This window comes from Rhyacophila brunnea, unplaced genomic scaffold, assembly GCF_057557595.1.
Source record: "Rhyacophila brunnea isolate RB1 unplaced genomic scaffold, BYU_Rbru_1.0 scaffold_22, whole genome shotgun sequence".
Taxonomy (NCBI): Eukaryota; Metazoa; Arthropoda; class Insecta; order Trichoptera; family Rhyacophilidae; genus Rhyacophila; species Rhyacophila brunnea.
The window spans coordinates 37478009-37503031 of NW_028232882.1; the positions used below are offsets into that span (position 1 = coordinate 37478009).

Here is a 25023-nt window from a genome sequence, read left to right on the forward strand (position 1 = left end):
GACTACCGGTAGATAGGTACTACCTACCATAATGGCCTAAATATATTTTTTTGATGAGGTTGATAAGGGGTTTATATATTTCGTCACACTCCAATGGGGGTAGGGGGTATGAAATAAAGTGATGATTTGTGACGTTCCGGGGTTCGACGGGGTGGATTATAGAAATTTTGATGTCATGAAACCTAAAACTTATTTTTCTGATACAAAAGTTCTAACCTGAGTAGGTACACATAAGTACTATTTGTAGTATAGTATTCTAAAAATTGGTATTTTCGCCCTAAGCACATAATGGAGGTTATTTTAACATATTATGTAATAGCGAAAATATTGGCTCCACGTTCTGGATCAAAATAATATAGGCAGATACACATTGAAAAATCAACATGAGTACAACATAAGTACCTACGTATTCCTTTTTTATGGCTAGTATGTAAACACAGGGCACCTACACACTCTAGCCATGGCGAAAGACTACAAATTAATAGGTATGCCTGCATACAATTATTATTGGCGATTAGATAATTACGTTTACTCCATTATTACACAAACCACGAAGAACGCCACTGCAATGCGGATTGTTTTTGTTTTTTAATACACACCCTAGTCTCTACCCCCTCCCGATCAGCTGCACTTAAATCAATACCTACCCTTAGCTACCTCAAGTCGAAATGGCATGCCATGCCTTTGGAGGTTATTCGAGCTATTTCAAAAGTTTTATATAGTCTAAACCTTTTAATAACCCTGTGATTAAAATGTAGACGATTTACGTATACATAATTATACATTCTAAATCTGTTCATTATTTAAAACCAAAATTCTTTACTTTTACAAAATCAAACGCAGTATTTCGCGACGCATTAAAATGTATTGTATTTTTTTACATTCGCTGGTGTAAATACGGTTATGAAATATTTTTCGATCTTTTTATATTGATATAATCGCTGTGTTTTAAATGTGGTAAAATATACAAAATGGGGGCAAATGAGCCTGATTGGAGTACGGCGAAATACGGCATACAGCTTTTGCTCAATGACAGGAATAAGGAGGCGGAAGCACTTTTTAATAGCAGCCCTCAAAATATTCACATGACCGCCGGATCGTGTTACGTTACTTTTATGGTAATATTCATTTTTTATCTATATTATGTAAATATCAAAAATCATTGCGAATGCCGTAATGTACATCAAGTATGTAGGTATATGAAAATGTCATGCGTCACAAAAATGCCTGCCTATTTTCATTATAGGAAGTGCGTAAAAAACGATAACCTAGATTATATTATAGTATTTTTAGTATACCTAATAATATCACAGTATTATAATGTATTTGTATTACTAAAATAATCATAGGACGCAATAATAAATTGAAAATAAAATAAGTACATAATTATTTATGACAGCTAATGAGATTCTAATGAGAAGCCGGTTTGACGTTTAAAAAGGCGCCAAAATTACAATAATGTTTACATTAAAAACAGCCCATAAAAATTATTAACAAAAAACCCTACTTATGGATATTTGTGGCATTACAAAAAAAATAATAATTTTATATCAACCTACCTAGGTACCTAGGCTGACTACCTATTCAGATATTTTTATTAATCATAAATTATGTGGATTTTGTAGCTGCTTATTTTTTTAATTTAGTGAAGTATATTGGTATAAGTATACCTAATATCTATTTACTAACCTAATAAGTATATTTTTAATTTTATTATCAGCCCCCCTCACAGAATATTATATTTTGCTCATATATTTGTCAATCGCTTTGGTGAGAATAATTTTTTTGTAAAGATAAAAATAATTTATGATTGTAGTGAACAAAAATAAAATGGTTTGATATTTGAGAAAAGGGGGGATGGGCATGCCAGCAAAGGCAAAGGCACCTAGCGGAAAAATACGAAGCTTGCAATTTGAGACAATTTTTTGATAATTTACAATTTCAACTGTATTAATTAATTATTATTAATAAATATGTATCTGAAAACGTTAAAAAGAAAACTATTTTCTTTTAAGTCAAAGATAAACTTACAATTATTGTAAAAAATGTTATAAAATGTGAATTTGTCACAAGACCACATCTTTTTATAACATATTTTATGGTCATATTTATTATTAAAATTTAGTTTATTAAGTTTTCAATTTTTTCTCGTACCTATAGATTTTTTACTAATTCATAGTTTTAATATTTTTTATATTTACTTTAAAAAATATCGATTTTTATAAAAATGTAAATTTGTATAACTTGAAATCTTTTTTATTTATATTAAATCGAGCTTAAATATTGGGACCATACCTAAATAAGATCTGTGTTTTTTTTCAGAATGCCCTTATGTGTTTTGATGATGCAAAAGTCTCAGAAGCAATATTGAACATCAAAAAAATTGAAGAGCAATGCGTCACTCAAATAGGATGGATGAAGACCTTCAAGAGCAAGATATTCACCTCGCAAGATGACGCATGCAAGAGTTTGGAGCAAACGATGGAAGAAAAAATCGTGTTAGCCGATTCGCTGGTCTGTCAGTCGTTCCTTACATTTCTTCACAACGACTTCGCGTCGTATATGAAAGGAGGGTGGACTTTGAGACGGGCTTGGAAGGTTTACCAGCACACTTACGAACAGCTATCCACAATACATAATAAAATTATCGGTCCGAGCGGCACATCAGGTACCTATCTACGTAGTGGTGATGTATCTTATTTTTAAGATTTTATTAATTTATTTCCTATTCGGGTCCTCTGGATCTTTTATGAGACTTCTGTAAAAGTAATGTAACATTATATTATCATCCTTGCAGTGGAATAGTGAACAGAATACCCGCCGCTGAGTCTGCAGGCCTACGGTTCAAAACCACACAATATTTTTCAGTTTGTTTGAATCTGTAACATGGACAAACGTTCAGCAAAACTATTTTCCATTCAAATATTCTGTTAAAATAATCAGACATAATATACTCTGCTTCTGCTTTCGAGATAAAATGGTAATTTACATATCACAAGTAAAATGTTTTGATTACATTATGAATCCATTGTTGTTGTTATCTTCTTCTTTTTTAACGCTATCACGAGGCCACTAGAATCAATTAGAGTATGAAATAGTAGCGATGAAACATTTCAAAAAACATCTAGGCTTTGGGAAAATCACATAATTCGCACCGTGAGTGTAAAACGAAGGCATCTGCAAAAGACATTCGGCAAGAAGTCTTCGTTTTGTTAGGAGAAATAGAGTTTCTTTAGAAAAACCATAATATTTGGTTTATAACTACATTATATTGCATGTTCTTTCAGTTACTTCACTTTTACATTATCAAGTTCACGACTTTTGCAGTTGTTTTGTATTTAATCTCGAAATTGAATAATTTGCAGATGCCTTGGTTTTACACTCACGGTGCGAATTGATTGTGACCTTGCAAGGAATCAAACTCTGAGACTCTTAAATCTTAATATTTTTCTTCCAGGGTTCCCTTCTTGTGATGAAATGTACAATAGAGACTTAGAAACTTCTCCGACCATAGTCTCGAGTCCATCTTGGAGTATATCGGACAATGATCAATGCGTGCAATCGCAAAACAACAATTCCAGTACAAGCAATCTCATAAAATCAACAAAAACAGATGACAAGAAAAGAGCAATATCGTCAAACCCGTTCAGAATCAGCCATAACATGAGTAACAATTTAAACGGCTTTCCAAATAGAAATTTTTATCATTGTAACAGCAAGACGGTAGGTAATTTTTCCCCCAATCGCAGAGATAATCAGAATAATGATGTAGAAACAGGATTAGGTTGTGATTCAGATGAAAGTTCTTCTGTTAAAAGTTCATCCGTCCCTTATTCCATCCGTCCTACAGTCCGTCCCGACTCCCTAGACTTGTCGTGCGGTTCCAATAATGGTACGTTGAAGAAATCAAAACGAGCGAATGGAAACGTTCACCGGTCGTCGATGCGTAAATCCGTGTCGCTGTTGTCTTCGCTGAATTCTTTCAGTTCTGCCATTTTGGAGAGTGCCACGTCGCTGATCGGATTTAACAAGGAGCCCAAAGATGAGTGAGTCGACCTGTTTAATCGATTTATTAATTTAAAAATTATAATAAAAATCCTTTCGAGACCGATGCCCTCATAATATAGCATAGCACATTATGCTAGGGCAGATATGGACTTTGCGGTTCACCGATTATTTTAGTGCAGTATTCAGAGGGATTCTTGGCCAAATCTGTGAAAACTGAGTTTGACAGTACCGGTTTTATCATGAATGGTATTTGTTATGATAGAAATATTGTGAAATGAAAAACGCCGCCTGAACCAAACCATCATAGTAGAGGTAGGCTGAGGAGATCTGACAAAAATAGTATACACTTTATATCAGTCATCTATTATGGCTACGTATTATGGTTACGTAGGGTTTATTTGAATTTTAGAAACCTGCAATTGTAGCAATTTGTAATCTCTTGTTCAATGAAAACAAATACGTACGACTGACAAAGTTTAATGTGCACTACTTTACTTATGTCAGATCATAACAGCCTACTACCACCCTTCGCCACTGAGATCCATCGGAGACAACATATTCAAAGAATTAACAATGCACAGCCACCGAAGCAAAGGAAGACCGCAACTCTGGTGACCAAACGGGGTTTTAAAGTACCTCCATATTCTAAGAGAGTGACGACCCAACCCATCAGAGAAAGACGTTAGATGTAGCCGGGCCCCTCCACGGACTGCAGTATATCTAATTATTTAATAAGTATTAAGTGAAGGGAGAAGTGAAACATCATCAAGAAAGCGACGGAATTAACTGAATTAATTGACTGAAGCATCCAGATCAGCGAAGAATTGCTCCAGATGCTAGTTGGAAGGAGATTGTCGGCAACGCTTCTAATTTCAGTGTTCATTAGGCAAAAAATAGAGAAGAGAATTAGACCCAATATTTTGACAATAGTGTGACATCAAACTCAAATTTCTATCAATCCATGAAATCTTCAGTGGATGCAGTGTTGATTCATTTTGTTACAGTTGGGAGAACATCCACCCTGAAACCGTCAGGCGTCTAATGTCAGCAGTCTGCTTCGGATACGGCGTCTTTAGGCTGTGTGTATCCCTCGCACCTCCGAGTATTCTCAGATGGGCTAACATGTTTGGATTCGAGGGCGACCAATCCGCTGCCCTGTCTAGCCTTAATTTCTCTCGCAAGGGGGAAGATATGCGTGCACCGTTAGCATCGTAAGAACATTCTTATGCATATTACGTAATTTTTAAAAAATTTGCTTTTATTATTAATTTTATTAATTCTTGATGGAACAACATATTATTAGAAATAACAAACACTTGTAAATAGACCAAGATTTTAAAGGTAATTTTGGTTTATGACTTAATGATGGTTAAGTCGTTAAATGCAAGAAATACAAAGCCCTCTGATGATCTTCAAATATTACCAATATTGAATGTGCGTTTCGTTTACGTGACAAATTTGAATGCAAATCATGATGTAAATATTGAAAATAACCTGTGTTTAAGTTTATCTCATATTTCTTCACACTCAATGTATACGTCATACCGTACCTTCTACAGCCACACTCGGAAGCTAACCAGTTTCAGTTATTTTTGTGTTCCCTGGTTAAATATTTTAGTTGTTCTTATTCCACAATAGTACAAATAAATCACTAGATCGGTTTCATCTTACTTCAATAATATTGGTGTTTGTTATTAGGTATTTCTAATATAAATAAAAAACTATTTTAATAATTGTATTTTAGAATGTAAAGTATTTTTGATGAACTGCATAACCGAAGATGTTGGAGAATACGAATACCTTGTTCTATAGAGATGGAGCCTCAACATATGAATGTGAACCAAAAAAAAAGAACCACCGTTCTAGTCATAGACTATAGATACATCTAGACGCCACCCGTTGCATTGCCAAATGAAGCTGCGTGCCATGCGTTTGGTTTGTGAGCGAGCGAACGCATTCGTCTACAAATGTTCGAGACCATAGACCATTTCGGTAGTGCTCGCCCAAAGTGCTCGCACTAGACGCTCAGAATTAAAATATAATTTTCTATTTTTTTAAGTTATATAGTATTTTTAAGCGGTCAAAATGCAACCATTAGGTAAAGATATCCATAATTTAAGTTATTTTAAAGAAACACTAGGTCACTGATATTAAAATATAAAATAATATACAAATAAATTATCACGAACATGTATCAACTTACCTATGAAACGTAATACCATCTTCTTGCTTATCAGTACGGCTACCATATTTTAATACAACACACAGAACCATCTTTCCTACTTAATTAACTAAAAATATTTACCACTGACTTTATGTTTAACACAAAAAATAGCAATTTAGCAACACGAGCTACGACGCTACGTGAAGCGATTCACCGCGATTTGTCAGCGATACTTTTGGAAACTAACTAAAACATATGTAGACCTTTTATCTTACTCTAGCGCGTGTGGTAGAGATTATAAGGGTGCCGAATACTTTCTCACTCGCACTCATGCATCGTTTTTGTTCAGGCCTGGTTCTAGTAATTTTATTATATTATAAAGAGAGGAGCATGTCGCATAGGAAAATGGTACTTACGACAGACTGCAGCTTGTTTTAGCGACTTTAATATGGAAATCATCTGACAGAAAAAGGGGCACATCTTTATACATAAATGTTTTAATAATGTATGACTATTTTTAACGTAGATATTAGTAGGATCTACCTCGAAAAATCATAATGAGGCGATGTCTTTTTCTTTTTCAAGGGAAAACCCTGGAAGGTGGTTATATGTATTGTGTTTTTATTATTTCCTTTATTTATGTGTTTTAACACAGGGGTCGGCAAACCGCGAGCCGCATGTGGCTCTTTGGGTATTGGCGTGCGGCTGTTTGCCAAATTCCCAATTTTTACAAAAACGTTATTTTTTGTCATTGATTTGTACACTTATTATATTATATAATGACATTATCGCGAGCCTAATTTTTCCTCCGTGATGGTTGATGTAAAAGACACGAGCACTTTTGAAATACAAATTTATTGGTAGATTTAACAAGCAAATAGTTATGGAACTCAAAATTTGTAGGTCTTGCCACCAAAATTGAGGATTTGGAGAGAGAAAAATGCAATTTAATTTCACAACACAAGTGGGGCGCTCTAAAAGATCTACATAAAGTAGATACTACGATTTTTAATACATATTATGGAATAGCTCTCCGAACTCATATTCGAGTCTACATAATAATATGTATGTGAACAATCATTTTCAAACATGAACAATATAAATAGCATTTAGAGAAGCCAAATAACCGATGAGAATTTTTTGGAGTCTCGCGTTTAAAAACTACAAGTTACATACCAAACATACACACTCTCCAAAGAAATGCAAGGAAGGTTATTGTTCACATTAGTTTTAAGGAATGCGTAAAAATTGTATGTAATTCATATTCTGTAAAAATTATATATATATAATGTCAACAATAAAAACATATAATATTAAGTATTTACGTTAGTTTTATTCGGGAAATCTTCTTCATTTAATAAATAAACAATTATAAAATGTAATTAATTCATTTAATAAAATCATATTTATAAAAATATACTTACGGCTCTCGAAAAAATTTTTAACCGTTGTGCTACTCATATTTGGCTCTTTTGGTTCAAGAGTTTGCCGACCCCTGTTTTAACACATTGGTATCTCTCGGATAAGAAGAAAGAAGAAGCAGATCTCTCGGATAAAGCACAAAGTAAACGTAACATATTAATTTCAGATTAGCCTTATTATGGTACCACACAATAGTTCGTCCGTTCTTCAATCTCGATGGAGTGATCGTAGCATCCGGTGTAGAAGAGGCCACTAAGATACTGCACGAGGAAAGGGAATTTGAAGACTCTGCCTTATTTCTATTTTTTAAAGGACGTGTTGAAAGACTTAAGGTAAATACTAAATAATAATACTACATACTCGGCTTCACAGTGTATGCCAGACGCAAGAGTGAAAGTGGAATATCTGAATCACGCCACGGTGCAGACTCATCTCTATTGTGGCCGATTAAAACATAATGATAGTCGTGTTGTCAAATCTACATAGTAATACAAATAACAAGAAATTGAATGTACTCGTTACGTTAGATTTATTTGCCACAAAATTAAACGTCCGGTTTGTCTTTTTAAAAGATTGTTCGATGAAACCGTATCATTGCTAACTTCACTTTAGTGTCGGCTAAATAAATCGGTAGGTGATCTCTTTTAATAAAAGCCTGTATCGATTAAAAAAATAGTTGCGCATGTCGTGTAGACATGTAAATGGAAGTTAAACTTTGTGTAGCACTTGAATGATAATAGAGGTTTTAATTAACAGCGGGAGTCGTAAGTTTGATTTTATATATCATAATTATTCCATCCATTGTTTCATTGCTCATGTAAGAAATAATAGATTTGTGATAACTATTTGTGCACCCGATTTAGGCACCTATTGTTAATAACCTAAACCTATAAAACGGTTGTAATAAAATAATAAATGTTTCCCAATTTGACGCTCTTTTCCGTCAATAAATTTCACTTCAATAATAGTCATCGATTTAATAAAACAAAACAAAAAAATACTCTTCGATGAAATATTTAATTGCAGTTTTAGCGTTAAACAAATCTATACTAAACTTAAGGCTTTTACTGGTAGAATGTATGTGAAAATTTCTGACATAGTGACAGAAGTAATATCTCTCGTTTTATTTGTTCATAGCCTAATATTCCTGGAGCGATAGAAGCATATCAGCAGTCTGTGTCCAATGCTTCACTTCCTGATGTTAAGTTATTAGGTACCTACATAACTTTTATTACTTACCTACTTAGTAAATTACTTAGACTATAGATAGATCTAGACACCACCCATTGCGTTGCTAAATGAAGCTGCGTGCCGTGCGTTTGGTTTGTGGGCAAGCGAAAGTAGGCATTGATGCAAATGTTTGAAATCATATACCATTTCGCTAGTGTTCCCCCAAAGTGCTCGCACTAGACGCTCAGAATTAAAATATAATTTTCTATTTTTTTACATTATAAATAGTATTTTTAAGCGGTCGAAATGCAACCATTAGGTAAAGATATCCAAGTTATTTTATGAAAACACTAGGTCACTTGATATTAAAATATACAATAATATACAAATAAATTATCATGACTTGTATCAACTTACCTGTGAAACATAATACGATCTTCTTGCTTGTCAGTACAGCTACCACATTTTAATAAACACAAACAACCATCTTTTCTACTGAATTAACTAAAAATATTTAAAACAAAAAATAGCAATTTTAGCAACACGCGCTCGCGGTTTATCGATGGTTAGCTATGAGACAAACTAAGATTTCATGGCTACACCATAACAAAATATCTTACGTATCTGTAAACCGTTTATCTTACTCTACCACATGTCACGGAGATTATAAGGGTGCCGAATACTTTCTCACTCGCATTTATTGTTCATTTTTGTTCAGCCATTGGTGAATTACCATTTTCACTTTTAAATGGATCAGAGTAGAGGTTTGTATTAACAGATTTGTATTACAAGGAACGGTTGTCAGTTATTCATCCACACTATTGGATTCTAGCTTTGCATCAAACGCACCACGAAAAATAGCATGTACCTGATTTGTGTCAGAGAAATATCCCAACACAATGGGAAAATTTGTCATAGCAAAAGTGACAGAAATTTTTTTTAGCAGCCTGGCAAATTTCAAACAGTTCACTGAACATAATTTTAGATTATTTCGATTTATGCGACATAATGGAAAGGGAAAGAGTCGAGGATTCCGAGATGCGGCCGTATAGATGGAAGACGCATCCTCAAAATTCCTCGGATCGACCGTGTGACAGATTAATGTTGACACTCTCAATCGAATGGGAAAGGACTGAGAAGTTCTATCAAAACCAGAAAACTACAGTACTCGACCACATTATGAGAGGACAAAAGTATAGAATTCTACAACTTATCATGCAAGGAAAGATCAATGGTAAGCATAGCAGAGGATGACACCGCATTTCGTGGCTTAAGATCCTCAGTGATTGGTATGAGCGCGGCTCCATTGAACTGTTGCGGGTGGTAGACGGTCACCCTGACGGTGGCGGCCATCCGTTAGTTAGGGGATGGCTCGCTAAAAAGAAGAGTGATTTTCATTATTAAGTTTCTCACTAGCGTAAAATTTTTATCGTTTAACACTGTTATGAATGTTAAAGGTCTGCACGAAGTAGGATGGTGCCACCTGTTGATGCTGGACTTTCAAAAGGCTTTTGAGTGCTTTCTCCAACTCCGCCACCAGAGCAAGTGGTCCAAGAGCTTCTACTCTTACCTCATGACCATCACAGTCGGCGCAACCGGCAACAGTAGCTTAGTATTACCGGGGAAAAATGAAATTAAGTGTCTTCTGGAAAAATCAGCTAATAAAGTAAGTTTCGAAGATGAATAGAAGTAGTGCTTACTATTTGGGTATACAAGTTAAAAGGGTTGCAGCGGACTGTATAAGCGGGTAAGGGTTCTCGCTACCACATGTGAAAGGAAGGCTGGGAATGTGGATTAATGGCCCTTGCATAACTGTTGAACGTAAAGATGATAATATGCACTTTAACTTATGTTGTACAATTGTACATGTAGGTACATATATTCTTTAGTACATATTGAGATTATATCTCGTCAGGGCTGGGAGAGTAGAGAAGATGGAATAGGCTAAAATAATTTTATTTGTATATTTTTTTTAGTAAACATACAAATAAATATGTATGTGAAATTTACATAGGTATGATGGAACAATTTAGCTGCGAACATGTGGAAACACAATTTCTTCTAGTGTGCATGAATAATTATGTGGCAAATACGATTATGGTTATGGTTACTATTCACCACTGGACATATATAATCTATAAGCATATTTCATTGCTTTCACTCACTCCTTACCGCCTATGTCTTGTTTTTCTGTCAAAATTAACAAACTTCGCGCTAACATGGTATGCTTATACCATACTTTAAAAAAATCTAGAACCGAAAAACAACGAAACATGTTAAAAAAGGCTACTAAGGCTAATGATTAAATTATGCAAGTAAAAAATTTGAACAATAATACTAGGGAGTCTTGTAGACTATTTTTCTATTATGACATTTAAGCACATTTACCGAATAAATGAAGTACGGTTAAGTTTATGTTATTATTGGATACTTATGTACTAATTGTGACAGATTGCCTTTTCATACGTTCTTTAAATTGGCAAATGAAGTCTAATATTATCTTTACTCTCAGTTTGCTCTCAGCAAAATGAGTAGACTGCGGAGTGAACCTTTTTTTTATTTCAGTCATGCGTTTAGCCTCGAGCTTTCATAGAGATTGATCTCTATTGAAGAAAATTTTCTTCAGCATCTTTGCTGGTTGTTTATTTAATTCTGCCGTAAAGAGAATTAATATTAAAATTTGGATTTATTAACTGCTTCGCTTATAATATTTCAGGGAGCCCAAATTGAGAAGTACATAAAGCGGCGGACGGAGAAGTTACCGGAGAAGAAAGACAGCGACGAGGAATGGGTCAGAGACAAGGTTCACTGGCAGCTTTATTGCTTCGAGATGCTCTATCTGTGGAACACGTTCCCCAGTTGTAGGACGGCAGATTTGGAAACTATCATTACAAGTACGTACCCGTGCATGTGTCACAGTCATCTCTCGATTTACGGATCGCTGACTCCCATTAATGTAAATCTTGTCGAGACTTTCCGACCTGGATGGCTATTGCGATGTTATTTCCACAAGGACAAATTATGAGGTGTTGAGGATTCAACGAGTACAAGTGACATTATAAGTAAAAATGAGTTAGGGGTCGTTTTCACATCAGATAAATACATTTTTTTTTCGACCATATCCGATCCTAATAAGTTTATATGGGCCTCCGCAGAGTAGAGGTTTATATTGACAGATTTTGTTTTTACGAGAAATGGATGTCCAGCAGAGCCAGCTGCCTTGCTAGACCTTGCAGGTTGCTTGGCATCCTAATCCAATAGTCGCAAAAGAACTAAGGATAATGAGGAAATAAAAATGTTATTATTTTTGTCATGTACAAACAGGGAAAACAAAATAAAATTCTTATCAGAAGTGTAAAATTGAATTGACTTAATTTATACCAACATTACCTCCTTAATTAATACCTCTATGATTACCTCGGAGAGTCCGGCTTCCGACATGTGACATGGATTATTCCGGTATGTGTTGTTTTAAAACAGTTGGCGAGTATGAGAAGCATATTCTCCTATATGATCACACAAAATCAAAAATTGGTATTAATGAGTATTCTAAAAAATATTATATTAGGCAATAAATCGCGAATGGAGAACTACAAGGTTCTAAGTGTTTGTCCTTGGAGAAACAAAAGTAACAATGAGGCAGCTTAGAATACTACTTCATTGTTGGGTTTGTTTTTTCAAGGACGAACACTTAGAACCTTGTAGTATTCGGCTCGCGAAATGTCTTAAATTTTTTTTTACGTTTGTAAAAATTATTAAAATTTTATTATTACAAACAAACAAATGTCATAACTGATTATTTATACTAATAGAAATGTCACATAATTTTTCGATGTTTTCTCCGATTTTTGCAATCTCTTAATAGTTCAGATAAAGTTATCGTTTATAATCAGTTGATGAAAGAAAACAAACGATAATCAGTCTCCTATTAGTTTGACAAATAAGTGCCAGTGTCTAGTGTCAGTAATTAGCGAGGAAATACGCATTTATTTCTTGTTAAAACTCACACGTACACCGATGTGCCGATTATTTGTAGCATAATAATTCGGGTTTCTAGGATCATAAGGGCGAAACTACAAAAATGGCTGTTTTGAGTTAAATATTGCATTGTCTTGCTAGAACGCATTTCTATCATATGTACAAAGATGAAACTCGTACGTATAGCGGTTTGCTAGATATTACTTGGCGTATCTACAAATCCACATAGAATTTTAATGTCATATGGGTGAATGTCCTTTTACACCAGTGTGACTCTGACATTAATGCCGATTAATCAAGGACACTTCGACGTAAGTGGCGTTTCGCCTTTATGTCACTGACATAAAGTTTAGTTTATGGAAGTTTCGTAATTTTTAGTTTGGCGTAAGTTGTCAATTTGACTTAAGTAAACACTTGTTATCGGTTCATATTTGCATATCAACAATGTTTTGGAGAGGTAATAATTGTGGATATCTTTAAACAGAACCAACGTACAAGCATGCGAAGTAAGTAATAACTCTGATAAACAGTTAACCTCGATGAAATATTATAATGAATTGTTCATTTGTTCAGATATGGCTTTATCTACTAGCTGATTGTATTAAAAATACGATTTTTTTTCTCAGACATGCATATTATCATCTTAGGAGTTACTTCGTGGTTGTAGAGCTCAAGATAATATTTTCGAGAGTTTCTCCCTGATACGTTACCAGGATGGCCAGCAAAATGACTAATGGAAAATAATGCAGAATATTCACTCATCATAAAAGACAGAATTGAACTCTATTATGTATTATATAATTAATATTTTATATTTTTTTTAGAAAACCGGACTCAAAATATCTGTCTTTTGTATTAAAAATACCATTTCTTTTCTTAGACGTGCACATCATCCCATAATTTACTTCGTGGTTGAATAGTGAAACAGGATTTTTTGAAGAGAGTGTATTTGAGCCATTACCAGGACATTCGGAACAATTATTATTGTCAGTAGAAAATATATTAGAACCTACGCATGAACCACCATTATATGCTGAATTTACTTATAATATTATTTTATGAAAACAGATAAAAGTGAGTTAATTCATCGATTTCCTGTAGAACAAACTCATTTACAACATCTCAGGAATTACTACGTGTTTGAATAGCTCAACCGGTTTTTTGAAAAATGTAATGGATGCCCAGAAGAAATTACAATAAGAAATGATGTCGGTGATGTCCGATAATGTTCAATTCAGAAATAAGATTGTATTTTTGATGAGTTAAATAGTAAACGAACACGTATTGCTAAGTCGTACGAATGCAAAAGAAATAAACATATAACTAATAGACAAAACGGAATGTCATATGTTTCAGTTACAGGTAAGCAAATTGAAGGAAGTTATTTAAAGCCCAAAGACTGTTCTAAATGTCCCAGAAAGTACAATGAGAATTTTACCGAAACAGTACGACAAACAATGTTGAATTCATATTGGTCTTTAGGCGATATTGAAAAACAAAGACCGGATGGTGCCACAAGATGTTCATTATAAAACATAGTCGTTCCCAAAAATTCCGATAGTTAATCAAATGTACTTTGAATCCGGGCACTCGCAAATGAAATGAGATTCCGTTCATGCGAGAATCGAAAACTAAAGCATTTGGATATAAATACCATCCATCCGCATGGTACTCTGCTGTTCAGATGACACACAAAAAATACAATCTAACTGAGATGGATCAACAAGATTTTATTGATTTTTCTGAATTACAAAAATGCATATAAGAAATATAGAATAAAATAAAAATAAAAAAGAATAAAAATAAGAAGATTGATGCGGATGGAGAAAGTGTTATACGATTCATACGGATTGATACGGATGGAGAAAATATGGATTTGACGAGCCATTCAAAATGCTCCAAGTCATACGAAGAGAAACCAGAATAATTAACCATTCATCTTTTCGACTCCAGCCTAAATATAACGCATCACTTTCACTCACTGCGAAAAAGATATCAATGGGCATTATTCAGGAACAATATCATTATTTTTACAATTCTTTAAAGTTGTCAAATCTTGAAAATAATTAGGAAAACATGGATGAAGAAGATGCATAACAAAATTATGTATATAGTTAGATTTAGGAATAGAATTTGATGAAAGAATTTCGCCTATGTTTTGTATTATCTATATTGTATTATGAACAAATATTTACCAGTAACCTTATTTGAAAATATTTTGAGAGACAAAAGGGCGAATGTCTACCATTAATTATATTTTATTTTTTTCCCATCTAACTAATGTCTAAAATGACGATATTGATGCTCTACATTACTCTTATGAATATGTTACAATAGCTTTAATTTTTTTTTTTTGTATTTTTACAGTGTGAAATGGTTTTTTTTAACAATAAAAACTATTTTACCCTATTTTCCCATTTATCTCAGTACAGTGTTTTTGTAGTTTCGCCCTTATGATCCTAGACCCCCAAATTGTGATTTGTGATATATCGATTATATAGAAAGTATTATCGACATTGTAATTAACTTGTGGTAGATGGCACGGAAAGACATGAAAAAGTATGGTGACGGATAGAAAACGCGTTTTTAATAGTGATATAATCTGATTATGTCAAGTTTTATAAGATTGTAGTGGAAGTAAGTTTGGGACTCTAAAAATCAACAAAACCCTATTTAAATAAGAAATTGGTGTGTTTTACAAAATATTTTAGAACAATTACATACCTATTGTAATATACCCACTTACGTAATCATAGAGGTATATTCACATGAAACAGGCCCGCGCATAAGAGGGTCCGGATCCCCTTCTAGAAACAAAAGAAACGTCAATTATTAAGAGAATGGAATATTACTTAATCTTTTTTGTTGAGATTTCATAAACGACGATCGTGGCATGGATGATTGGGCCGTCGAGCCGAGGCCTTGATCGTTTACGCAAACACCAGTTGTTCTCGGAGATATTTGCATGTAAACTAATTTTATTGCCACCATATAAATCATATTTTTTGGTAATAAAACAAATATGAATCGAGAGAAAAGTAGGCAGTTGATCTATTTGTTAAAGTTAAACAGAGTTGAACTATAACTTGTGCTAGTCTTAATCTCAGCGCATCCTCGGGGGCTGTCCACATTTATGACGTCATACAATTTTGGCTATTTTTAACCACCCTTCCCCATTGTCACATTTCGTCACATAACCTTTTACCCCCCTGTCTATATATTTTTTTTTTAATTATACATATCCTTAAATCCCGATCCCCAATATTGTGTTTTTTGTTTGTCCTTTTATATTTTTTGTTTACCTTATGACGTCACATTTTCTTTGAACCCCCCTCCACTCTTCGTCACATCATATTATATGGACCTCGGTAAACAAAGCTCCAAGTTGCGGCTAATTTAAGCAATAGTCTCAGTAATCACATTTCGTTAACATCTTTGGTCTCTCATCATTTCAGCATGCACTCCCGCCGACGGAGACCGGTGCCTCCCCCACGAGCCGATGAAGGGCATCGGCTGGTTGATATTAGGCGCGGCTTCGCTGGCGATCGGCAACCGCTCGAACGCAGCCCCGAGTAGCAATAGCAACGAAAGAACTTGCGATGATAAATCTTCCGCGTGCCTGTCGCGTGCAGTCGACGCCTTTAGAATGTGCCTACATGTCAGGTCAAAGTGCTCCGATGATGCACACGTGTCCGCCTTCGCGCAGTATGAACTCGCTATGCTCTTATTGAGAAACGAGAGTGTGAGTATACTATCGACATAAAATAATATCTACTATTGGTCGAAGGCTTCCCCCGGCTGCTTCCGCTTCACTCGGTATTTAGCCTTTTACTGCCACATATTTCCTTCAAACCTCATTAAGGCTATACTTCAGCTGGGGCACGGTCTAAAACGATCGTGACTACGCGACTGAAGATTGTGGAAATGACGCATGCAGAACAAAACATAATTTGTCATAAAAAGTCAACATGCGTCCTTGACATGTTTTCTTTTTCAAGTAAATGGGTAACGTTTTTTAGTCATCTTTATACGATTTAATAATTAATTCCCCCGTCGCCATCACAAAACAAATTGACATGTTCACAGCTCGACTTTCGCTCTCCGATTGCCAGCCAGTCTAATATTTCGTCGCACCTATAGTTGAAAATTATTTGCCGTTTCACTGTTTCACTTTTGTCTTAAATCATCAGATAATAGTAATTTTCTGATCTAAATAATTAAAATAGTGGTGGCTCACACTTTTTTTATGAATGATTCTGTACATAAATATATAACTAATATAGTTGATTGTATCTTTATTTCAGAGTCGCGCCGAAGGAAAGCTTTTACTCTTGAAGTCCCAATCGCAATACAAAGATTATGACTTTGAGCACCGCTTGAACGTTAGAATTAACAGCACGCTCAAGAGTGTTGACAAATATGAAGCCCAGAATAAATCAAAGTGATTTACCTCCCCTTCCCTCCCCTTCCCTCCCACGACACGACATAGAAATATTTATATTTTACACTAGATACATTTACACTATATATATTGAAGAGGAAATTCAGTGTAATACAATATTTTTATTTTTCATTGACCATTTATTGTTTTTCAATAGAGAGGTTATGAATCAAACATGTTGAAGAAATTTCTTCATAAATTGATCCATCATTATTTAGGTGAACGAGTACATAAAATCACATCACATTATGAGACATGACATAAGTGAGTAACAGACGACCATTTTGTTGATTACCAGCAATGCACTCAATGTTGCCGGAGAGAATATTAATCATTCTATAAGTATTCTTCTTTCGATAATGCTATAGTTGAATTGGAGCCTAGGAAAAGTTGCATCTAGCGTATGGCGTTAAATCTAGCGTTTTTCGATACCCCAAATAGCTTAAGACTTGTCATAATAAAACTAAAATAATTTATTTTATCAGATTTGCTGGACATGATGGTCTTTTTTACATTAATCTTACAAATAAAATAAAATGGTACATTCAACGATGACTATGTTTCTTTCCTGCATTACTTTTCAATTTTTGGAATTAATAATTAATAATTCGATATTTGTAAAAACAATGTTAATAATTATGACATTCATTTTAAAATGATACCTAGTTTCTTGAGACTTTTTGAAATTTTAGAAAATCCAGCACATTTTTCGTCATTTAGCTTATTTTTTTATCCTTTGATATACTCTTTTGAATGAAAGTTGGCAACACTGCTCTCCAGTCTTTGACGCTGAGATGAGCTCTCTTGTCGCTCTTCGAGGCCTTCCCCACTTCCCAGTGTTACCCGGGTCTCCCGACCTCCGTTCTTTCTCTAGGGTTCCCGGCGAGTACCATTTATGATACATACCCGTGTTTCCGGCTCGAGCTAGACATGTGTCACTAAAATCATTCCATCGAATGTTGTAATGCAAAAAGCTCACATGATTCCCCCCAGGTATACTCCGAAGTCATCAATACATCCTATCGTAACCGTCACTTCTCTTGAGTTATTTTCCATATCTCTTTATCGATAACACGATCAGTCCGAAAGATCACATCCTGAGAGTCTTTTCATGCACCGTCACCTTCAGACTGCGTAGCCTCTCTATTGAATATATTAACAATATCTATCAATTTTTATTTCTATACATCCTACTGATTAAATTACATGACTTATCTCAACTGATCGCAGATTCACGCCGACCATTATAAGTAATCATAAATAACTAGTAATAGCATGTAAATGCTACGAGATACCGATCGGATCGTAACGGATCAAGATGACGGATGTGATTTGTTTTGTTTGTGTTAAAAGCCTTCAAAATCACCAATATTTTTTTAATCCTAAATTTTACCGCAACTAATGGATATTTTGTATGTATTTACTGTATTATTTAACGTCAAATAATGAATAACTTGTGTACAATGGCGTACGCACTGCGCAATTGTGTCTTGTCAGGCTTTTTGCTGAAACTTTATATTTTGGGTACCTACCCACAAATTGTACATGTGAAAATGAGGCAAAGAATCAACCTTCACCTAAAATGTCGCTTTACTATGTTAGTACCTATGCTAGAAACAAAATTGTATAAACTTGTATCACGAATGCTGGGCATCTACGCCCAATATCGTAGACCTCAAAAAGGATCGCAGGCATTGCTAGTTTTTATGTTTGCGACAGACAATGAAATGACTGTAAATAAACACGTGCAAGTTTCCAAATTCAATAGCACGTGGGGGCCTACAGTGACAGATTTGCCAGTGATCGTTGACATAGAAAAAATAAAGGAATGTGTTCCGAGATTAATAATGTTTTTAACAATGAGTATTTTCAAATTGTAAATTTATACACGATCGATTTGACTCGAGTGAGTAAATTTACTGTCTCGTTTACTAACACGTCATATTAAATAACAATATTAAAAAAAATGTATTCAAATTTGACAATAGATACGTACATTTATATAAATTTAATAAAGTATTTAAATATTATACAATATTTTAAAATGTAGGACAATATATTTTCATATTGCAATTTTGCGAATAACCTACTTACCTATATTATTATTATCGGCAACAATCACACAACGTACAAAATAAATAAATGACAATTTGTAATAATATGACAATTGAAGCCAGTAGAATTAAATTCAATCAATTCAATGAAAAACATTATCTTCAGCAGCCGTTGTCGATCCACTGCTCGACAAAGGTCTCTCTGAGCGCCCTCCACTCTTGCCGTGGTCTTGTATTACCGCATATTTCCGCCAAATTTTATTGTTTCATAAATCGTTCAAGTTTTGCACCTGTTGTCAGCCACTGGACTTTATGTTCGGCAGTTTTAAATAATTTAAATTTGAGATTATTGTAAACACAAAGCCTACATCGCAAGTGCGAATCGATTAATTTATTATTCCATCCGAAATCATACCGAGAGGAACTAGCCACATCCTTATATTATTTTTTTGTTTTTTGACCGCGTCCGATCCTGATAGGATCATGCGGCCTCCGCAGAGTGGAGGCTTGTATGACAGATTTTTGTTTTTACAAGAAATGGACGTCAGTCACTCGCCCAACCCGTTAGGTCCATACTCTGACACCAAACGCAAATTGAAAAACCATAATATGCGTATTCGCCAGACCCAGGATTTGAACCTGGAACGGTCGACTGTCGTGGGCGTCATCCTAGTTACTTTGGAGAAATAATAAAGATTCAGTTTTAACAAAAAACAAATGAAAATATTCAGCGAATTCTGTAATTTTCGAATTAAGCCGAATATGAGGGAAGAAATTGCCGCCCGATATTATACGCCACCGATATATTATAACAAATTGATCGTCATCGTCGTTAAGTTAGGCTAACTGAGTTGCCTTTAGTATTATGCAGAATCTATGCATTATGTTCGACTCGGTTACTTACAATTAGAATCGTTCTATTTTTTAAATTTCGATCTGCTCTAGTTTTATTTAATATTTTTTAATTGATAACCAATGGCAAGACTGCGGCCATAGCACAGCTTTATGCATATGCGAAGTTTTCCCTTTATGGCAACTATTTCCAGGTAATAATATGACTAGACTAACCCACAAGTCAAACGTCATTCATTATTTATATTTACACCCATTATTCATTGCAATAGGTACATAAAAATAAAAAATATTCATACCATTACCATACCGTCTTTTGTGTTTGCATCAATAAAATCGGTACAGATACATAAATAAATTTCTATGTACCTCCCCAAGTATTTAGTCATCTGCGTGTGACCCCGCTGCCTCCTATAGATTTACTACTACATGACATTTGCTATGAATACAGAAGACTGCGCATGCTCAGTCGCCGTTTTCGACAACGTAAGTTGAGCACCTGACTTTTCTACTTACCCGTCTTTTGAGTCATAATGGGCAGTCATTTTAATATAACATTATTTATGTGATATCGGAATTGTATTTTATTGATCCTATTGGCTTCAAATCATAATAAATTCATCAATATAATATTACCTAACATGTACCATGGTTTTGAAATAAAGTTATTTTTGTTAATTCTACTTTAAACGAGTCATTTACGTTGACAGCTGTTTCAGGCAATAAACCCGTCTTCGGAACGAACTACCGTTCTGAAAACGGGTTAATTGCCTGAAACAGCTGTCAACGTAAATAACTCGTTTAAAGTAGAATTAACAAAAATAACTTTGTTTCAAAACCATTATAATGAAGTTCTTCTACGTAAATGGTAGTTTAATTTAACATGTACCACTTTTAAAATATTTTTTAAAACCAAAGCATAACATGAAATATAAATAAAATTTTCTCTTCATACTAAACATATTACCGATGTGTTTTATTTATTATAAATCAATAGTTTGACTACTTAACTGTGGCTTGGCAGAAAAGCATATCGTTGGCAAAGCGTTGATTGGTAAATTTGCTTGTTATTGGCTAAAATAGGAACCATACATACTAATTAACATAAAAAAAATAGCATATGAAGCACGGACCAAAATATGGAGAGGTATTACGTATGTGAAAGCAAGTTCAGGCAGTAGCAAGATTTTTTCTAAAATGGTTCATTCAGGGAATTGCACCAACAGCGACGATATGATTAATGGGATTTTGCCTCATATGGGGACAGGAAATAAAAGTACAGTGGAACCTCTCATAACGAGCAATTCGTATAATGAGTGATGCGGAAGAGCTTATGGAGTTGAATCGTGTTTCACAGCAAGAAGTTGTGGAGAAGAGTTTGTCAGTGGAGGAGGAGGAGGTAGCAAAGCAACAATCTTCTGGCGCAATTGGAGAAATGCTGAAAGCATGGGAAACTGTTGCGTTATATATTGAGGAGCATCACCCTAATAAGGCGGTGGCTATGCGTGCTACAAATTTATTCAATGATAATGCTGTCACATTTTCACCAAATTTTGAAGCATCAGCAAAAACAAATGTCTCTAGACAGCTTTCTAGTAAGAATTAGTTATTGTCAAAAATTCATAAATAATAATAAGTAATTTTCTTTGAATAAATGTTACAAATAAAAAAAAATTGAGTATTTTTTCAGCATGGAACGCATTATCGTATTTTACAATAATTTATATGGGAAAAGTTGTTTCGCTTAACGAGTGTTTCACATTATGGGTAAGATTCTGTAACGAATTAATTATGCTCGTTATGAGAGGTTCCACTGTATATTTAAATCAAAAATACTACTATCTATGAATAAGTTTACGATTACATGTTGACTTAATTTTACTTAGCAGGGCTAATTGCGTGCAATAAATTATCTTTTATTTGTTTTATCCATCTGTCCTCATATGAGGACTCAGAGCATAAATGGTAATAGGTAGCTGTTCGTTAAAGAGCTGAGTGCACATTTGAGGACAGATAGATTTCATAATATTAGAAAAAATGCTATTTATTTCGTGGAATACCTGAGTAGGTATATATTTTTGCATCTATTATTTATCTCCTTATTTTTGCTACATGATGTTCTCAGGTTCAGTGTGTAAGGCGCTGGCCTCTCGACTGCGAGCCCGAGTTCAATTCTTGGTGGTCATAATATTTATGTGATTTTCTGGAAGCCTCGCTAAATGATTCTCTTCTATTACTAAAATACTCTGTCATTGGGCCTCGAGGGCAGTGTAGTGTTAAAAAAAAAGTATATTATAGTTATAGACCTCTGATATAGAGTGAGATTGAAGAGAATATGACTGAGTTCCCCGAGAACTCTGAGGATGACAATGTGTCTAATGATGACGATACCATTGATCCTGACTGGAAAATTTGTAATATTATGTTATTATTGATGGGGATGAAGAAATTTTGCTAGAAGAAAACGAGCATAGTGCAATGGGTTGACAATCAATTCTGCAGTTCATATTGTATCAACGTAGTGTGTAATGGAGCCTGCGGGGCTCCCACATCCTGAAGCGGGTCTCGCGCAGATGAAACCGATTGATGGAATAGTAATAAGAAGAAAATATTAAAAGTATCACGACTAAGTATTGTAAAGATAATACCATAAAAATATGGGAGAGCTAGACCTTTTCGATTTCTTCTTTGCCTCGTACTGTAGGTACTTACGCCATAAAAATAAAAGATGGTACTTGCGCATTTTGTATCATAATCATAAGAGGGCAAGATGTGTTCCTTTGGACAATCTCCAGTTTTAAGCATTCAAGATTTTTTTTCTCAAAAACTATTAAAAATCTGAAAAAAGTCTATTTGGAGCTCAACCTGCATCCAACCTTTACCCAACCTGCAGCTAACCTGTAGTCAACCTTCAGCCAACCTCCACCCAATCTGCCACCAACTTTCACCCAACCTCCAAGCAACCTCACCCAACCTGCAGTCAACCTGCACCCGAACTTAACCCAACCTGCACCTAATCTGCAGCCAACCTGCACCCAACCTTCATCTAACCTGTAGTCAACCTGCATCCAACCATCACCCAACCTCCACACAACCTTCACCCAACCTGCAGCAAACCTGTGGTCAACCTGCACCCAACCTTCACCCAACGTGCAGCCAACCTGTAGTCAACCTGCACCCAACCTGCAGCCAACCTTTAGTCAACCTGCACTCAACCTTCACCGAACCTTCACCCAACCTCTACCCAACCTGCAGTCAACCTGAACCTAACCTTCACCCAACCTGTAGTAAACCTGCACCCAACCTTCACCAAACCTTCGATCAATCTGTAGTCAACCTTCAGCCAACCTGTAGTTCACCTGCACCCAACCTCCACTTAATCTCCACCCTACCTGCAGCTAATCTGCACCCAACTTAGGGTAGGTTCGGTTCTATAATTCTGGACATTGGACTAAGAGATCTAATACTTTGGACTCGAAAATTTTATAGAATTCTATAATTTTGGGCTCAAGAATTCTGGACTTTGGTAAGGTAAGGTGAGATTAGGTTCCACAATTCTGGACTATAGACTTTAGAATTCTAATAAAATTCTATAAAAGTTCTATAAATTTGGACTTTGGAATTCTATAAAAATTCAATATTTCTGGACTTTGGAATTCTATAAAAGTTCTATAACTTTGGACCTTGAAATTCTATAAAAAACTTTAAATCTGGACTTTGGAATTCTATAAAAATCTATAACTTTGGAGGTTAGGTTAGGTTTTTTTTTTATAGAATTATTAATAACCATATCCTTGCTTTTTCGTACAATGTGGTTGTTAGTAATTTTGAACAATCACAAACACCCAGGCTTTGAGAAAAATATATAAATGTTTTTGTCATGACCGGGAATCGAACCCAGAACTCTTGGGTGGAAGGTCAGCGCCTTACCCACTGCACCACGAGCCGCCTCAAGGTTAAGTTAGGTTAGTGACGACACCCCGGTCCTGGTAAAGTGCAAAGGCGTTAAAATTCTCAACCGGCCCTGTCCCTAAACAGGTTGAGATCCCTTGCTTTAGGCTAGCTCAGCAATGGGGTGGAGAGGGTGGTCAAAGTAAGAGTTCATAATGACATCTGTGAACACACCACAGTAACACTTCGTTATAACTGCCTGAAGACGCCACCCAATACTAGGATGACGTCAGAATTTAGTAGGTATATTATTTATTTTAATTTAAAATAGATTCACGGTCACTACGTGAAACGTCAAAATCAGCCGGTGACTCAAACCCAATGTCACCGAGCTTACGTGCTGTATTGTGACTGATTATATGGATCGAGGATCTGTATTAAGTCAAAAGCCATTTTTAATTATAGTTTAATTATTAATTTAATTTTTCCTTAATAAAACAATTTTATTTGGTAACTTATCAGTTATCACGAATATTTTTATTTACAAATAAGTCGAGAATATTTATTTACATAAAACTTATTTTAATCACTTAATATTATTCTATATATCTACTTATGTTTATTTTGATATTTATTTATTCTATTTGTATGGCTACGTGATTATTATATTAATGAGGCACCTACTATAAAAGGTTGGGAGCCGCTGTCCCTTTTCGAAATGTACCTTTAGGTACTAGGTACTTAATGACGTCTCATCTACTGGATGAGTAAATCGATGACGTTTTCGCGGTGACGTATTTGTACGTACTGCGCACGAAGAAAATCTTCCCTCGATAGATTTTCAAACACGATCGCCTGCAAATCTTTGCGAAGACGGACGTGGAGTATAGCACTTAGCTCAAAACGAAGAAGTCAACTACTGAATTTGTACTTGACTTGGGATATTCCTACTTGATTATGGGGCGCATCAGCATTCGCGTCATCCCCTTCATCTGGAGTAAATGATCTGGGTTATAGGTTGTTTGAGTTTACTGTGTGCGATT

The 25023-nt window shown here is 34.9% G+C and overlaps 1 protein-coding gene across 1 annotated transcript; it reads left to right on the top strand.

Annotated features, from left to right (window-relative positions):
• The first annotated feature begins 665 nt into the window (after positions 1-665).
• On the top strand, positions 666-18992 carry LOC147070527 (tetratricopeptide repeat protein 39C-like). Its single transcript, XM_085949821.1, has 10 exons — positions 666-1118; positions 2323-2668; positions 3458-4046; positions 5013-5219; positions 7761-7926; positions 8732-8807; positions 10222-10430; positions 11481-11658; positions 16198-16484; positions 17047-18992. The coding sequence occupies exons 1-10, from the start codon at positions 972-974 to the stop codon at positions 17185-17187; spliced, it is 2346 nt and encodes a 781-aa protein (XP_085805947.1). The 5' UTR covers positions 666-971; the 3' UTR covers positions 17188-18992.
• The last annotated feature ends 6031 nt before the right edge of the window (positions 18993-25023 follow it).